Genomic DNA, 17164 nt, shown 5'->3' with positions numbered 1-17164 from the left:
TTATGATTGGTTGTCGGATGTAGCAGAAATGGGCTTCCATAACTAGGTGACCTTAAGCGGTGCTGATTTTTTGCCACATGCTTGATTAACACTTAAAAATTGAGTGAAAATCCATGCCTGAGATCTCATGTTGCATATATGACAATATTTTGTGTGTGTAGACACAAATAGCCTCACACAGATTCTTCCCTCCAGGATGTTCATTCTTTATTGACATAAACATTATTTGTCAATGACATTCATACCTGTTATTATCCAACCAGAACCAGCATGTGTGTGTGAATGGTGTTGTGTACAGTACAGAGTTGTGAAGTTTGTACAGTAAATTGTTTATGCTCGTAGAAGACTCACCTGAACTCGACCCAAAGTGTGATTCAGCATTTCAATGAAATTATGGAGCTCCTCATTTTTGTTTGCTAATGTGGCAATTATCCTCTGTAAGGCATCCTGCAAAAGAAAAGAAACATTTACCATTTGTATGTGTTCAATTGTGTTTATTTGTTCTTGCCATTTGTTTATTTGCTCTTATTTTATTGCTGTTTACTTGCTTTCAATAATTCCTTGAGAGCTTTATACTTTCATTAGTTAGCCTTGTTTTCATTTTTTATCTGACACTAAAATTGGCATTGAGAAAAAATATGGTAGCGTAATATCTATCGTTATATATATTATGATATCGTTATTGTGAAGTAAAAGATTTTGGTCATATCACCCACCCAGCCATATTGTTCATGCTCTGATGTATGTGTCAACATTTCTATCTTTGTTTTTGGCATTTTGGAATAATTTTTAAATGGGATATGACCCACTCGTTGGTATATTGTCAATCTCTTTCATGTTCTCTATGAGGCAAAAACAGTACTTTTGCATTCAACTTTTAAATAGGCTATCAAGCGATGTAAAGAAGACCAGAAGACTTTAGCAGGATGATTTTTGAAAATATTGTCACTGCATTATCCACATCACATTTTCCTTATATTGTGCATTTCTAGTCAATAAATCGCTTTTAAAATCACAGCACTATTTATATGCAGCTTTGGTTAAGCAAAAACATTTGACCTAATTTAATATACAGCCATATCTGTCCTCTGAGGCTTGTTAGGTGTGTCCTATATAGCCACTCATGTGGAAACCTCTCCGATTCTCTGCTTCAGGAATAACATTGGTCTATATTTGTTTTGCAATCCAGAAAAATCACATCTTTAAAAACTAATAATACCATCAAACAGTGAGTGTTATCATGGCATACTTGCAATCATGTATATTTCATATGTATAGCTCATTCAACACCACTCCATTTTAAAGGTACTACTGGTTTAGAAAGATAAATGATCATAAAATGTGTTACTGGTTAAACACCAATAATCAGAACCGTAATAATGGGTTCAACAGAGCAAGTGAAACACAGGGTTTAGACACATGATTCTGTATAGTTTTACAAGAAGTTGCATCAAAGCAGCAAATATATTGTGTTCTTGTTCTACTGTAATTAACAGCAGACTTTACCAGTATCTGCAGGAGAAAATCATTGACATGACCAGGGCAGTGGTACACAAAAACATGATATATGATACATGTGATTCTCTTAAGGAGAAACGCAGTGACGCCACCTCTGCACGTTTCCATGACATGGTCATATGCAAAGCTAATCAAATTCCAGTGGAAGGACAATCCTCTGGTCAAAGGAGAAAAATGAAGCCAAAGGAGAAGTTTGTGATCCAGTCAGCTTGTGGATCAGCAAGAGAGGTTAGAGATTCAGAGCAGCTTATGAAAGTCATTTGCATTCACTGACATGATAAAGTGATGCCTAATGAAAAGACATCTTTCTGACAGTAATTCAGGAGGTGAAGGAGGGAAAAAGAAAGTATGTTAATAATTCATTTCTGTTCATTTCTAATGTAGAAAAAGACTTTTTATTGAAACTAAGCTGCAAAAACTTCACGCTCTGAACTTTCACAACTTTGTGACGTTGCACAGACCAATGCAGTGAAAAACACATGATTTGAAGAGGTTTAAAGAGATCATGAATTGAGAAATCAACTTTTCCTTGAGCTTTTGATATATAAGAGGTCATCGTACTGTAAGAATATCCTGTAAGTTTCAGAACTGAAAACTTCCTTGTTAGTCCAATAAAAGCTTTTATTGACACCAGACCCAGAGAACGACTGATCCTGGAATGTGTCTATAGATGGTGAAACTCCGCCTCCACAGAAGAAATCAACGCCTACTTCATCATTGCAGCGTTAGCCCCGCCCACTGGTGTGTTAGTGAGATGAGGAGGAGAGAAGAGCGATACAGGACTAAAATAACATTACCTTTCAAAGATCCTAATGCTAGGAATATGGTTATTTATTTTCAACAATGTGAATGTCTCAGTTGAGCTTTATTTATTTGTATTCGGTACATTTCACTGTGGATTCATCTGTAAATCAATCGTATTTCGGTGCAGGCTTTGCAAACAGACTTTTACGATATCAACAGTAATGCAACAACATGTCAGTAACTGTGTTCATTCTAATGCCTGATCTGATATTAATGATTCATGTACAGTCAGATGATCTTTGTCTGTGTGTCAGTAAATCAAACCAGTGACTAAACGCTCAACTTCACATTGTTTCTCTCAGTAGGATGAAAATAATCTGTTATTTAAACTGTGATTAAATTATATATAGAAAGTGATCAAAGAACGCTTCCTTTACAATCGCTGGAGCTGTCAATCAAACAGAGCGAGTTTATCAGTGACTGAGTTCTGGACTCGCACCAAAACTCCCGTTTTATTCAACGATTCTCTTATTTACATCGAATTTGCACTGTTAGTTATGATGAAAGCATTCGTTAGTGTGCAGAAATTGAGTTGAAATGACGAGATCACTGCTTTCATGAGCTCAACAACATGTCTGTGATCGACTACAATGTTCATCACCGCAACCTTTCATGCCACGATCTAAATATAATGCCATAGATCTAAATGTAATGCTATAATCAACACTTTTCACGATTAGTTAACCTTGAGAGCTGTAATAGTAAAAACGTGCTAAAAGTTTTCGAGAAAGTAATACTTAGCTGTTTCATAGACAAAGATGTCAGCCAATCACAGCAGTGGGCGTTTACACTGAAGTCTCACAGAGACACGCCCCTTAAAACAGAGCGTTCAAATTAGAGAGCTAAAATCAGGGAAGGAAAAATGCCTTTCATTTCTAAATTATGACATTATGTTTATATGCGGCAGATGGCAGGAAGGCTGCTGCTTGTTACTTTTATGTTATTTACATTTTGTTTTATCATTAAACTTTACGTTTAATGTTTTCCAGTTCCTGCCCCCTTCTTCCCTGAACTGTGGACTTTATTACATCCATATTTCATAAAACAGCAGCCTAAGCAGAGCAGACCAAACCTTTTCCTCTGGCAACATCTCGGATCCTGGGGGATCCCAAGGAATTCCGAGGCCAGTGAGGATATATAATCCCTCCAGCGTGTCATGGGTCTGCCCCGGGGTCTCTTCCCAGTTGGACATGCCTAGAGCCCCTCTACTGGAGGCATGTTGATCAGAGAACCACCTCAACTAGCTTCAAACTCTAGTCTCAGCCTCAGACGTCACGCCTACGGACCGCTGGCTGAACATCTGATGTATATGGCACACTTCTCTGGAAACACTTCAGTAGTTTCGAAGTCGTCATCTGGTTGGTTGAACTCTACAGGATGTCCAGGAGACGTGTGTGTCGTGTTCTTTAATGGTCCACTTGGAAACAAATGCTGTGACGCCAAACTCCCTCGTAGAAGAATGCCGTCATGTTTACAACCGTGACAACGAGCGCTTATCAGGATCAAATAAATGCTGGATTTTCAAAAGTATGTGAAGGTCGCGGCTCCATTGTTGCAGTAAACTTGCACAACGTTCTTGAATTAATAATTTATAGATCTGTTATTGTAGGGACATCGACTTTCATTTTCACGCCCCTAAACATGACGTGGAACAAAATGAACTGTGATTGGTTGCTTTACATGTCAGTCAAACGTCCTCTTGGGTGGTCCTTGGCCAATGAAAGCTGTGATAGAGTCCAGACCTTCTGCCGTCAGTCTGAAGGTCTGGCTATGCAAGACTATCCAAACTCTAACCGAGACCCTCCTGGATGTCTCCTTTTCACTGCTTTAACATGTTGATTTGAAACTCATATGTGTCGAGGTAATCATGCCCTGACCAGAGCAACACCTTAAACTCTTCATCAGGTTCCTCAAACCATTCCTGAACAATGTGTGCATTATCCTGCTGAAAGAGCCACTTCCACCAGGAACACCACTGTCATGATGGGATGTACCTGGTCTGCAACAGTGTTTAGGAAGTTTGCACATGTCAAATTATGTCCACATGAATGGCCGGATCCAGGGTTTCCCAGCAGATCATTGTACACATGCTAATGAATTACTCTCATCACAGATGACCATCTCTCTCCTGAGATCACACAGACACAAACACACAGTCAACAGTAGGGTGGAGACAGCATGACGTAGAGCATACTATTCTGGTCAGACGGTCCCTAAATCCTTCAAATCCAGAACACACTCTATCTGTCTCCAGGAGAGAATGCTAGTTCAGGATAAAGACTTCTGGGCCTAATCCAGAGAGACTGACTCAACATACTGTCAAATATACACAATCCTTACATTGTCTGGGTCTGTCCCAGCTTGCATTTCCTAAAACACGAGTAATCAATCGTGTCGTTTTTATTATCACAGATGTGTCTGCACATATCACAACAACAACGCCCAACATCATTTTAGGGGGAAATTAACACACACACACACACACACACACAAATAAATAAATCAAAATATCGTAAAGATTTTGTTGACTTTAGTTGTTTCTTCTGTATTGTGACAGATTCAGTTGTAAAGGATTGTCGTAAAGGAAAAAATGTTGGGCGGGACATGGTTCTATGTGTCGATTGTTGATTGGATGTTGAGATGTGGGCGTGGCAGATGAACACGAGTTCGCAGGAGCGGGTTTAAAAAGACAAAATGATCTGCATATGTCATTTTCATCACTGAAGATTCAGTTTGAAGTTAAAAAAAAGCAAAATAAAAGAATCATACGCACAAATGAACTGTTCACAATAAGGTCTATAACAAAATCCCACATCATTTCCAGCACAATGAATAATTATACCTCTAATAGTTCTGAAGTTAGTGTTTGTTTACCAAGGAGACAACAGTGTCAACGAAGAACATGAAATATGAGACAATGGGACATGTGATGTGTGAAGAAAAACAGAGAAAAAGCTAAATAAATATCATGTGAGCTGGACCTTTAGAAGAAACGCTGGAACTCAATCTGTGGAGGATGTTTGACATCCAGCTGAGTTTTAAAACAGTTAGATATTTGGACACTTTCTGTCTGTTACATTCAGCTTACAATATATATTTCCCCAACTCTGAGCTTCATCAACACAAAACTATGAGTCAACTGCAAAGAGAAACATGAGAGGGCATAGCTGACCTAGTTCAGACATACAGTATAAGTCAGATTTGGTTCTAAATATCTATCTGTAATTTGCTCTTTGACCATCACAGATACACACCCTAAAGCAGACAACATAAACAATACGGTCCACCTTTGTACCAGATTCACATACAGATCATTGAGGAGTTTATGGAGGCCAGTAAACCTGATCTAACGTCAGGGGCTGCGATCTGATCCCTCACGGTTCTTCAGACTGCTAGACTCCAGATAAGATGAATTTTGAGTTACAGGTGAATGTCACAGTCCGTCTGTTCAAAAGTCCAGCCGTTACATCCTTCGTACCCTTTGAAATCTGACTCCTTCACAAAACCCACAATGGCATGACCCACTTCTGACAATACAGCCGGATTGTGTGCCGGTATATTCCCTGCCTCCGACCGGCACTGATTCAGGAAACTTGCACAAACGTCTATTTCTAATGATACTCTCCAAATCACTAATCAAAACATGACAAATGCAAAAGCTGCATAATAATTACTGCATTATAAGAAAAATGCCAAAATATTTTATACCACCAAGGAAAGCAAGAACACACACACACACACAGACACACACACACACACACTCTGACAGGTACTGAAGCTCTCAGCTCAATATCACACAGGGATCTTTTCATTCAGATAAAGTGTGGAAGAGAAACACAGTGATGTCACTTCCTCTCTCTTTATCTACTTCTACTGAGTAAACTTGGGAGCGCAGGTGCTCTGCAATTACTAAACCTGACATACAATACTGACTACTCTTATGTAACCTGTAGGTGCAATAATGCTGGTTAAATCTCATGTTAAATTCAGAAATCTACTCATCATTATATGATGTATATAGTTTATATAACACATTACAGAATGGGCCACACTGAGATCCAGCATTTATATATAGCACAGAATATAATGGTATTATGCAACAAGGGATCAGTCAAATGTAATGTAACACAGAGGACATTAAAGTAAAAACACACGTGTGTCTGATTCTAACATCGATCTTCTTCCAGTTTTCTCATGAATGCAGCTACAAGTCAAACACTATTTCTAAAACGCCATCTAACTTCAATGTCATAAAGGCCACAAACTCAATATCATTTACAGTAAACAGGCCTACAGTACTCGTTTATGTGAATGAAGAGAGTCTATGTGCGGTTATTAACGGTGCTGCGTATATACGCGACATTATAGTGTAATAAACACATTATTACTCGATCACAGATGACCGCGGAGACAGTTCAGCTATTGGTTGTTTTCCAAACACTTTCACTGAGTGACACTTACTTTCTGAGAGTCCATTACGAGGTTCGCAAACGAAGTGAATTCAGTTCATGAACAGTGAGAATGTCGGCAGCAATGAAGGCGCCCGATGATTCCCTCTGGAACAAGGAGCATTACTGAGCATGCGCAGTGTGTGTCTCTCCCAGCCGGCTTCTATGCGGCATGACGTCACCAAAGTGTGTGCTCGAGGAGGACTGAGTGACGGTCGGGTTACAGTCCTGGGGCCAGTTCTCCTCTGACTTTACATTTGAAATATAATGTCAGTAACTGAGTAGATTTGTTGCTATATTGATTGAAGTATGATTAAGGAGAAACCCTAAGTGTCCTTGAGGTCCAAGATTGAACAGGGAAAGTGCATGTGTGTGTGTGTGTGTGTGTGTGTATCCTTTTGTCTAGACTTAAGCCGAGAGCACCTGTCCTGAGTCCCAAACAGTGCTAGAAACAACATAAAAAGAAATGGGTACACAACTTTTTTTTTTTTTTTTAAATCAATGTTTACAAGAAAGCTTAAGTTTAGGATAATCTAACAATACGGTGACTAAATCAACACAGCACTTATTATTCAAGTTTAACAAAAATAAATAAATAAATAAATAAACTTAACCAACTCAATTGAATCAATTCACATCAAGACCACAATAGAAATAAACAAAGCACACGCCTCAATGCGTAACGACGTAACTCGCTGCTTAAAGGGTTAGTTCACCCAAAAATGAAATTTCTGTCATTAATCACTCACCCTCATGTCGTTCCACACCTGTAAGACCTTCGTTCATCTTCAGAACACAAATTAAGATATTTTTGATAAAATCCAAGAGGTTTCTGTCCCTCCATAGAGATCCAACGCAGCATACCACTCCAAGGAATGACATCATTAAAGTCCATGTGACTCGTGAACCTCAGTGTGATGAAGTGATGTGAGCGCTTTGTGCAAAAAAAAACAAAACAAAAAAACATAATTTACCACTTTATTTACAAAATAATATTATCCAAAGCAACAATGTCAGCTCTCACGTGAACACGCATGCGTCGTGAAGCTCTCGTGAACGCACATTGGAGATTAATATTTTTGTAAATAAATTTTGGTAAATTTTTTTTTTTTGTGTGCAAACAAAGCACTAGCGTAGCTTCATAAAATTGAGTTTAAGCCACTGGAGTCACATGGAGTACTTTAATGATGTCATTCTTACCTTTCTGGACCTTGGAGTGGTAGTTGCGTCGGATCTCTGTGGAGGGACAGAAACCTCTCGGATTTCATCAAAAATATCTTAATTTTTGTTGATGAACGAAGGTCTTACGGGTGTGGAACGACATGAGGGAGAGTAATAAATGACATAATTTTTGGGTGAACAAACCCTTTAACTACCATAGTATGATGCATCGTTCGTTTAAGAGATCAATGAGCTATGGCTGTTTTCCCAAAATTTGTCCTTCAACCACGTTAGTTAATGATGTCACTGGTGGTAATAACTTCTTTTAATGAATCCGTTTGAGATCGAATTAACGCCAGATTTTCCCCATAATTTACGGATATGGCATCTGAGGACTAATAATTCTCATTTTTCTCCGGTGGAACTGTATGGTTTCTCGTTGAACTATCCTGATAACGACTGATCTGCGATCATAGATGGCGAACGATGCTTTTGGGAAACACCCCTGAGAGCAGCAGTGGTCAACAGAGAAGAGACGAGAGCTTTCACTGGACACTGCTTCACCTGAGAGAAAATGAACAGCTACTGCCACACACACACACACACACACACACACACACACAAGAAACTTCTGAACCATCATTTTGTAAGCTCAGTTAGGCCCAAATGGTTCAGTATTTAACCTTTTCAGAAATTAATAAAAACGATATCAGGTGTATTTTATATATTCTGCAAAAATTAGATGGGTATGGGTGTATAAGTTTATAAAAACTAAATTTGCAAATGTTTCCATTTATTTCGCCATCATCTGTACATGCTCTCAGCAACATCTGTCTCCTGTAGCCTATAATAATACTAATTATATTGTGTATATTTGTTGCCAGTTTGCCAGCTGGGTTCTTTTGGTCACTTTGTGTAGTTAAGCTCTGAGAACAGCTGAGAAATATTATGACATTAACAAAATAAATCTGTTTTCATCAAATTAAATTACGCACAGAATTGTCCCACGGGATTGTCAGGAGCTGTTTTGGTTGGCTCAGGCTTGACCGTCTTGTTCAAGGAGCGACTCCCCATTGGCTGGTTAACACGTCAATCAAACGCTCAAAGTTGCAGTAAAGCAGGAGTCAGTTTGGAAGAGGAAGTTGTCGGGTGATTTGTGATTTCATTGGGACAGTGAGGCTGAACTCGCCATATCTTCTGTTTTGAGCAGTGATTATATAGTTATTCTCGGATCAGAATGGAAGGGCGGGAGGACAGCTCACCCATGCAGGCTTTCGACAAGGACGTGTTAGATCTGACTGTTGAAGATGTTTATGACATTTCATACGTGATCGGCAGAGATTTATTAAAAGTTAACACAGGTGGCCGGGAATTCTCGGATTTACAGTTCAAAATCGTCCGTGTGCTGGAGATGTTTGAGACCATGGTGAACAAGTACAATCTGTCGATGGAGGAGCTGAGGATGGAGCTGGACAATATGAAGAGAGAAATGGACAGAGTAGCAGAAGGTTCAAGTGGTAATACTGATAATGTGAGTGGGGTCATGTGAAGTTCAGAACAAGATTCATAAGGAATTATATATAATATATTATTATATTATAATTCTTGATACTAAGACTGCACATTGGGGTGCTTTTAAAGAAATATTCTGGGTTGAATACAATCAATCAACAGCATAATGTGGATTAAGACAAAATAATTGACTCATCCCTCCTTCTGTTTAAAAAAAAAAAAAAAAAAGGAGGTCAAGTCACCTTTATTTCTATAGCTCTTTTAACAACGCAGATTGTGTCAAAGCAGCTTTACAGTGATAACTATATAATTTTAGCTGCACAGCAGCTCTTAAAGAAAATGGTGTCATTATCCATCTTAAGTAAATTCAGTATTGATTCATTCCGATGTAAGAATCAATAGTTATTAATTTAGTTAATTTATCTGCATCAGCACTGGAGTGAACAGTGATATCATCATCCAGCTCAGCTCAGATACAGTGGTGTCAATGCAGGAGATCAAAACACTGTTGAATATCAAATGTCAAGTGAAATCAAATAATTATCAAATAATACAGAATGTTTCAAAGCAGCTTTACAGTGATAAGAGGAAAATGATTCAGTGATTCAAACTCATCTCCAAAAGAAAACAGTGTCATTGTTCAGCTGAAGTCAGTTCAGTGTTGATTCAGTTCATTTGTAAAGATCATCAGTTAGTTCAGCTCTCATCCAATAGACTCACTACAGTCAGATCAGTAATATTGTTGAATATTAAAGTCCACGACTAAGCAAGCCAGAGACAATAGTGGCAAGAACCCAAACTCCATCGGGTGACAGAATGGAGAAAAACCTTGGGAGAAACCAGGCCCAGTCGCTCAGTTCTCCTCTGGCCAACGAAGGAACACGGTGTAATTATGATTCAGACTAAATCATATTGTGGATCATAGCATTCAAATATTTCATCCAGTTCCTTTTGCTTGAAGATCGGAATCATCACGCCAGTATGAAGACGAAGCCGGTCATAAGGATCTGTGCTGATGGCTGTCGAGGCCTTCACAGGGGATAGTCGACACAATCTAGCTGACATTTTAGGGATGTGTTGTTGTCGTGTCTAGGCACAGGTCCTCCATCTGATCTGGATATGGCCCGGATCCAGCTTACAATGGTAAACCTCGGGATAAACAGAGAGACTAATATGAGCGTAGATGCCATTCTTCTTCTGATGTAACAAGTACATCCGGTTCCGGCTGACCTAATTTATGCAGCCTAACAATCCTTTTATGGTGAAAACATAAATAGATAATGTGTTATGTGTATGCCAGGTGTTGGAAATCTCAGAAGCGAAGACCAGGAGACTTGGATGTATCTTCAGCAGATTCTTTATTGAGAACACGTGCTGTCGGTAGCTGCAGTCATCAAGTCTAACTAAGGCAGTATACATTGTAGTTTATATACATTCAAGGGGGAGGGATACGTACAGTAGAGGTGGAGACAATCTAAACAAAGCATGCAAATGTAATGGAAGATGTAAGAATGCAGTTTTACAGATGCTAGAAACATGGCCTTCAAATGAAAGATTGGTATCAAAGAGCACACCCAGGTTCCTAACTGAAGACGAAGACTTAACAGAGCAGCCATCAAGTGTTAGACAGTATTCTAGGTTATTACGTGAAGAAGTTTTTGGTCCAATAATTAGAAATTTAGTAGTAGGAAATTACTGGTCATCCAATTTTTTATATCAGCTATGTATTCTGTTAATTTTGTGAGTTGGTAAGTTTCATCAGGGCTTGAAGAAATATAGAGCTGAGTATCATCAGCGTAACAGTGAAAACTAACGCCATGCTTCCTAATGATATCTCCCAAGGGTAGCATGTACAGAGTGAACAGCAACGGTCCTAGTACTGAGCCTTGCGGTACTCCATATTGAACTTGTGATCGATATGACATCTCTTCGTTTACTACTACAAACTGATACAGATCTAATGAGAGCAGTCTCAGTACTATGGTACGGTCTAAATCCTGACTGGAAATCCTCACAGATCCCATTTCTTTCCAAGAAGGAATGTAGTTTTGATGATATTGCCTTTTCTAGTATCTTTGACAGAAAAGGTAGATTCGAGATCGGCCTGTAATTGACTAATTCTCTAGTATCAAGTTGTGGTTTTTTTAAAAAAAAGAGGTTTAATAATAGCCAGCTTAAAAGTTTTCGGCAAGTATCCTAGTGATAAAGATGAATTAATGATATTAAGAAGAGGATCTATGACCTCTGGAAGCATCTCTTTCAATAGCTTAGTCGGTATAGGGTCTAACATACATGTTGTTGATTTAAAAAGTTTAGACAATTCTTCCTCTCCTAAAGCAGTGAATGAATTGAATTTTTCCTCAGGGACACTACAATGCACTGTCAGACGCGATACTGTAGTAGACGGTTGCATGGTTATAATTTTCTCTCTAATATTATCAATCTTGCAAGTAAAGAAGTTCATAAAGTCATTACTGCTGTGCTGTTTGGAAACATCAGAAGTTGAAGCTCTCTTTCTCGTTAATTTAGCCACTGTATCAAATAAATACCTAGGGTTCTGTTTGTTTTCTTCTAAGAGATTTGAAAAATAGGCAGATCTAGCCGTTTTTAAGGCCTTTCTGTACTCAATCATTCTCTCTCTCCACGAAATGCGAAAGACTTCTAGTTTTGTTTTCTTCCAGCTGCGCTCCATTTTTCTGGCTGCTCTCCTAAGGGCCCGAGTGTGCTCATTGTACCACGGCGTTGGATTAGTTTCCTTAATCTTCTTTAAGCGCAGAGGAGCTACTGCGTCTAATGTGCTGGAAAAGAGAGAGTCAATAGTTTCTGTTGCAACATTGAGGTCTTCTAAACTGTCTGGTATGCTAAAGAGATGAAACTGATCAGGAAGATTATTTATAAAGTGATCTTTAGTGGAAGAAGTGATGGTTCTACCATATTTATGGCATGGAGGCAGTTTAGCCGCCTTGACTAAATGTAGTATACACGAGACTAGATAATGATCTGAGATGTCGTCACTCTACTGCAGAATTTCAACAGCATCAATATCGATTCCATGTGACAATATTAGATCTAAAGTATGATTTTGACAATGAGTGGGTCCTGACACGTGTTGTCTAACTCCAGTGCGTCTTTTTCATTATCTACATGGATATTAAAATCACCAACAATAAGGACTTTATCCGCAGCTACTAACTCCAATAGAAAATCAGCAAATTCTTTGATAAAGTCTGTATGGTGCCCTGGTGGCCTGTGTACAGTATCCAGCACAAATGAAGATATTTTGAGGTAATGTTGGTAACCAAACAGTTGATGTACACCATTGACTTCTGTACTATGGACATTCTTCAAAATATATTCATTTGTGTTCAGCAGAAAAAAGAAACTCATACAGGTTTGGAACAACTTGAGGGAGAGTAAATGATGACAGCATTTTTATTTTTGGGTGAAATACATGTTACTTGTCTTATTGTGAACATCCATGCATATTTTTCTTTTTCTTACCTTGTACCATAGCAAAGTATTGGGCCAAACAAACTAGTTGTGGACTTAAAAGACCCAAACAGACCACGATTCACCATGCAGGAGTTAAAGGAGGTTCTGCAGGAGAGAAACAAACTCAAAGCCCAGCTTATGGTGGCCCAAGAGGAGCTGCAGCTCTACAAGAGGTAAAGAGTTGATCAATGCACATTTACAGGGTCGCAGAGCAAAAAGAAAGAGTTTTATTGTTGTTTTAGATATGAAAATGAAAGTCAGTAAGGTCCAATGTTCTTCAAAATATAAATTATTTTGCAGAAGAAAGACGTTAGGTTAGGATTTACATAAGGTCAAATGTGATGTGTTGCAGTGGGGTCCTCGGGTCAGCGCAGAAAATGGTGGAAGTAAAGCTGGACACGCTTCCTCAGTCAGAGCCCGCACCCTCCAGCGTTATAGAGGAGAACAAAGAGAAGAGCACTATTCAGAAACTGTGAGTGTTTGCCAGTGTCTTCACGATGCCACATGTCTTTGTGCAGTTTTATACTTATCAAGTTTATTTAACCAAAAGTAGGTCTTATAAAAAAAATAGGGTTACTCTTTATTTTGATAGACCACATTAGACATTCTGCTAACTTTAAGTAAATACATGTCAACTAACTCTAATTTATTTGCAACTACATGTCAATTAACTGTCATTAGAGTATCAGTAGACTGTTAGGTTAGGGTTCGGGTTAGTAGAATAAGTTGACATGTAGTTGCAAAGTTACTTATAGTCAGTAGAATTTCGAAATAAAGTGATACCAAAAATAGTTGATATGATAGACTGTTTTAATCAACTACATTTCAGTTAAGATATTCAATTATTATGTTGATCAGAAACTACATCATATTTAAATTACATTTTGGACAACACATTTTTGGGGGACAAATGAAAAAGTCTGAGCTAATTGAGCCAAGTAGCTTTACATCAAGATATCAGATACACAAATTTTGTAATAATTAAGATTTGTTATTGTTTTTGAAAGAGTCTCATCTGCTCATCAAGGCTGCATTTATTTGATCCCAAATACAGTAAGAACATTAACATTTTGACCATTTATAATAAGTTTTCTATGTGAATACATGTTAAAGTGTAATTTATTTCTGTGATCAAAGCTGAATTTTTAGCATCATTACTCCAGTCTTCAGTGTCACATGATCCTTCAGAAATCATTCTAATATGATGATTTTCTTTCTTACAAATTAAAAAAGAATCTCAATTAATCCAAACTTTTGACCACTAGTGTAAGTGGTTTAAAATACACATGCCAGTATTGCAGGATTTGCCTTGTAGAATTTCTTGACCATTCTTCATTTATTGAAGCCTCATGTGACTGCTGTGGAGCAGGTTTGGAGTTCTGCCCGCTGGAGTTTGCCCTTCTATCTTGAGTTAGTCATTTGTCAAAGTCATGTTAAAGAAAAACTCCTCAAGATGGAGAGAAAAACCTTTATGTCCAAATGATAATAATATTTACTTCTGTAAGTCATGTTTTCAGTGAGTAGAATAAGTACAAATTCAGTCCTTGGGGATCTTGGCCATTTGATAAATACAAGCAAAACAGACCATGGAAAAATGCCTGTAATCTTGGTGTTCCATTCAAAATATTCACAAAATTTTAACACTTAAAGTAAAATAATTGAAACAAAAAATATATTCGCTGGTTCAAAGTTTGAAAAGTTTGTATCATCAGTGAAATTTCGCACCTATGTTGAAGATGTTTATTTCTCAGCAGAGATTTATTAAGCTTATTTTCTATAAACGTCTTGATCTGAAGAATAATGCTGTTTGTGATCTAGTGTGGGTCTTTGCTGCACGGACCGTATTTGTTGGCTTATCTTGTTGACAAACCGTTTCTCTTTTTTCAGGTTCTCATTTCGACAAAAATAGTCAATCTGCAAAACCTTACCAGGATTAATACAACAAACCAAACACATGTGAAACAAGCTCAGCCCTTTCCAACAGAGCCAAGTGCCTTTTCTAACAGGACTGACCCATTTCTGTCTGGAAGTCCTTTGCCTAACTCCCACTCCTTGTTTTTAAATGAGTACGTTTTTAACTTGGTGTTTGTAAGTTCTCAATTAGTTCATCATTGAGTGTGAAACATGAATGAGATGATGTCAGAAGCACAAATGCAGCTAATATACACTTACAATTTTACTACATCTATTTTATCTTCCATTAGCTCAGTATTTTTAGTGTAATACACTATGACATCACTAGAATCAGTTTTAATTTAGTCATGTCATAAATAGCACAAAGACACAGTTTGGGACTGATTTTGGTGACAATACTAAATACTATACATATTATCTCAAACGCATTGATTTGCTCTCTAAGACTTTGTTGAAGATCGTACTGAATTAGAAAACATCTTCAGCATCTGTTGACACGCTTTTGGACAGAAACTGTCCATATGACTTTGTATATCACTTTCTAGTCCTAATTTTAATAAACTAGGGATGGTAGAGTTAAAATTACTTGGTTTTTCAACTAAAATACTTTTGATTTGTTTTTTTGAAGGCAACTGTACCAGGTAACAATAATTAATAAATCTCTTTGAGGTATATGAAGTGGTAAATTGTTGGCCATATGAATGTAAAAATGCGTTTTTAATTGGCTTGCAGTATGAACTTTGTTGACAATTATAGATATTAAGAAATGCTGTTCTTAATACCTGGACCTGTTGTTTTTACATGGATTACTGAGTTATCAGGGGCCAGTTGTTCAAAAAGTTTAACCTGGATCAGAATGATCTGGATTTGGAATGTTTTTTTTATCCAGGATCAGGTAATCTTACTTTTGTGCTCGTTTTTCAAAGCAAAATTGGATTGGATCATGCTGATCCAGATACACACTTTTTCAGATTACCAAATCTGGATTACTAGTGCTCTACGGAGCCCCTAAAGGGACACAGTGATAGAAAAATGAGATGGGGTAAAAAAAAAAATATTTAAATGCTTTTGCGTTCTCTCAGAAAAGTTACACAAAGAACTTTTGACTGGTTCATCTCTTATGATTGTGCCAATGTAGTTTACAAACAGTGATTAAAACACTTCAAATTAAATATATTTTTGATATATACAGCTGTTTGGGGATTATTTTATGGCACCAAAATCTCTTTTTTACTTTACAGTAGGTTACCGAAAGGCTAAATATGAAGCCTAATGTCTACTTCTAATTCATTATTTTAACAGTTAAACTAATCAAGAGCAAAATAAAAAATTTGTGTATGTATATTACATGATTAAAACTGGTCAAAAAATACAAAATTTTTAAGTTTTATTACATTTTTGTTCCTGACCTCCACCCCTTTTGGATCAAAGGTATCCTAATATTACTAAAAAGTTTTGAACAACAAACTGATGATTTGATCCAGATCAAAACCAATTTTGTGATCTAATCTGGTTTCAGAATTGTTTTTTTTCTCCATTTTCAAGATTTGATCCAATTCGACAGCTGAAATCCGATCAATTACTTTTGAACAACTGGCCCCTGGATTTAACATAGCAACATGCATAATATTAAATGATTTAAATTATTAAATGTAAACTAAAAAGAAGAGGTATATCTGGCTGTCTTACACAAGAAATCAAATAATGACTCATTATTTTCCTTCTTTGATCCAACAGTGAAATAAACATGTACAACCTGTTGAAATACACGAGAAAATCAAATATGATGTGTCACTTAATTAAATACATTTATTATCCAGCTTTTGTTTTTATAAAGTCCAAAAATTACTTCTTTTTTGGCACATGAAGAATTGCATATATAAAGATTTTTACAGTATTTTTTATTTATTTTTTCATAAATCCGACTGGTGCGTCTGTTGCTTTCCTTTTCCCTATTGGATGTTTCTTATATCTGAATTGTTTTTTATGTTTGAAATGCAATAAAAATCTTTGGTCACAGAAAAAGTTTATTTACTCTGAGTCTGAATTATTTAATAATCAGTAAAATTCATGTCCTACACAAGTGTGTTTACAGGGCTCAGTTTTCTAGCGTTACACTCCTTCAGGGTGGCGTCTAACAGGTTTTTCCTTTATTCTAGAAGTCACAATGAAAATCCTCCAAATGTCTTTATCTTTGCCTGAAGTTCGTTTGATGTGGATTGTGGTATGCTTTATTTCAATAATAAATGGAATGGATTCATGGTTAAAATGAACTGCTAAAATGACAATCATTACACAGTGTATTTGCAGCTGAA

The 17164-nt window shown here is 37.2% G+C and overlaps 2 protein-coding genes across 5 annotated transcripts in view; one reads left to right on the top strand and one right to left on the bottom strand.

Moving 5' to 3' along the window:
• The window catches only part of fsd1l (fibronectin type III and SPRY domain containing 1-like), a 28973-nt gene extending 22035 nt beyond the window's left edge, over positions 1-6938 (bottom strand). For all 4 annotated transcript variants that reach the window (XM_051895618.1, XM_051895619.1, XM_051895620.1 and 1 more), the window contains exons 1-2: positions 6784-6938; positions 352-447 (exon numbers count right to left, since the gene is read on the bottom strand). In XM_051895618.1, coding sequence (XP_051751578.1) covers positions 352-447; positions 6784-6798 — 111 coding nt within the window. In that variant the 5' untranslated portion in view covers positions 6799-6938. The remainder of the gene's footprint in view (positions 1-351; positions 448-6783) is intronic.
• A 2115-nt stretch (positions 6939-9053) lies between these two features.
• On the top strand, positions 9054-16874 carry rilpl2 (Rab interacting lysosomal protein-like 2). Its single transcript, XM_051895625.1, has 4 exons — positions 9054-9462; positions 12957-13108; positions 13288-13407; positions 14823-16874. Exons 1-4 carry the CDS (start codon positions 9169-9171, stop codon positions 14842-14844), a joined length of 588 nt encoding a protein of 195 aa, XP_051751585.1. The 5' UTR covers positions 9054-9168; the 3' UTR covers positions 14845-16874.
• Positions 16875-17164: the final 290 nt, after the last annotated feature.

The sequence above is a fragment of the Ctenopharyngodon idella genome, chromosome 5, assembly GCF_019924925.1.
Source record: "Ctenopharyngodon idella isolate HZGC_01 chromosome 5, HZGC01, whole genome shotgun sequence".
Classification (NCBI taxonomy): domain Eukaryota; kingdom Metazoa; phylum Chordata; class Actinopteri; order Cypriniformes; family Xenocyprididae; genus Ctenopharyngodon; species Ctenopharyngodon idella.
The sequence above is the reverse complement of the archived record's forward strand: the minus strand, read 5'-3'. Positions and strand labels throughout refer to the sequence as shown.